The 1,324-nt window shown below is 64.4% G+C and overlaps 1 protein-coding gene across 2 annotated transcripts in view; it reads right to left on the reverse strand.

Moving 5' to 3' along the window:
• NEMP1 (nuclear envelope integral membrane protein 1) overlaps window positions 1-219 on the reverse strand; it is a 5,909-nt gene extending 5,690 nt beyond the window's left edge. Inside the window, exon 1 of one of the 2 annotated variants that reach the window (XM_019556398.1) lies at window positions 104-219. In XM_019556398.1, the coding sequence (XP_019411943.1) occupies window positions 104-185 (82 nt within the window). In that variant the 5' untranslated portion in view covers window positions 186-219. Of the gene's footprint in view, window positions 1-52 lie in introns of both variants that reach the window. The other variant, XM_019556392.1, reaches the window with a different exon arrangement.
• Between the last annotated feature and the right edge of the window lie 1,105 nt (window positions 220-1,324).

Here is a 1,324-nt window from a genome sequence, read left to right on the forward strand (position 1 = left end):
TCTCCCGGGCAACACCGGTTTCCATAGCAATTCCCCCTCGGTTGCCACGTACCATGCCCCCTGGTGTCTATAGCAACGGCGGTGTCCATGGCAACCCCGGTACTTGCGCGGCCCAGCAGCGGCGGTAGCAGCAGCATTGCCACCAGGAGGCGCCGCGCGGAGGCCGCGTTCATCCCTCCCGCCATGGCGGCGCCGCGCGCCTTCCCCCACCGTCCCTGGCAACCGGGCAGCCCCACCCGCCGCTCCGCCAATAGCCGCGGAGGGCGGCGCTAACGTAAAGGAACTCGGAAGCGGCCGCGCTGACTGACAGCACTCTCAGCCAATCAAAGTGCAGCGGAGATCGACGGGGGAGGAAGCAGGGTAGCAGTCCTTCCCGCCGGCCGTTCGCGCTGACTGACAGGCCGGGCGGCCAATCACGGCCGCCCTCAGCCCCGCCCGCGCCGCCAGTGACTGACAGGTTCTCCGCGCTATGGGGGAGCCGCCCGTTGCCACGGCACCCGCTGCGCCCGCCCTACCAGCCTGGCTGCACGGGGACGAGACTGATGGACAGGCCGCTCCGCCTATCGACAGCTCTCCCTGCTCCATGGTAACGCTTGGGACTCGCTCTGCGCGGGGGGCGGGACATTATCGTAGGGTCGCCTGTGTTGTTGTTACGGGGCGGGGGCGGCCGTGGTTCCCAGACCTTTCAGTTTCTCTTCCCCTTGTGTGTCTTTCCCTTTCGTGTGTTTATGTGCACACGTGTGTGCACTGTCCACCTCGGTGTGTGCATGTGTGTACATGTGTGCACCTGTATGTACGTGTGCACATACACTATCCATCTGCATATGTGTTTGTATGGATCTGTCTGTGCCGCTTGCATACGTGTGCATTTGTCCACATGTGCATCTTTGTGTCTGTGTGTTTGTACATGTGTGTGCATCTGTGTGTGTGTGTTTGTGCACCTGTTCACGTGTGTACACGTGCATGCTCACGCAAACCCTATGCTCAGCCATGCATCCCGACAGTGCTCAGCTGCCCCGGCCCCCCCATGAATCGGATCTGGAGCCCCCAGGGGTGTGGCCAGATGTGGCCTGAGCCGCTCCTGGGGGCTCGGGGAGAGAAGCAGGAGCCTGGCAGGGAGGCTGGGGTGGCCCGATCCCCTCCCCAAGTGAGTCGGGGATGGCGTCTTGGAAAGTAGACTCCAGCTAGACCCCGGCCCAGTGCAGCCACCTCTGGGGGTGCCATGATCCAGGCTCTGATGCTGCCAGCTGGTGGGGACAGGGCCTGGGGGGGCCCGGGGCAGTGCAGGGCCAGAGCAGGGCCCAGTGGGGGTTGCAAGGCCTGG

The sequence above is a fragment of the Crocodylus porosus genome, unplaced genomic scaffold (genome assembly GCF_001723895.1).
Source record: "Crocodylus porosus isolate Cpor-Errol unplaced genomic scaffold, CroPor_comp1, whole genome shotgun sequence".
Lineage (NCBI taxonomy): Eukaryota > Metazoa > Chordata > Crocodylia > Crocodylidae > Crocodylus > Crocodylus porosus.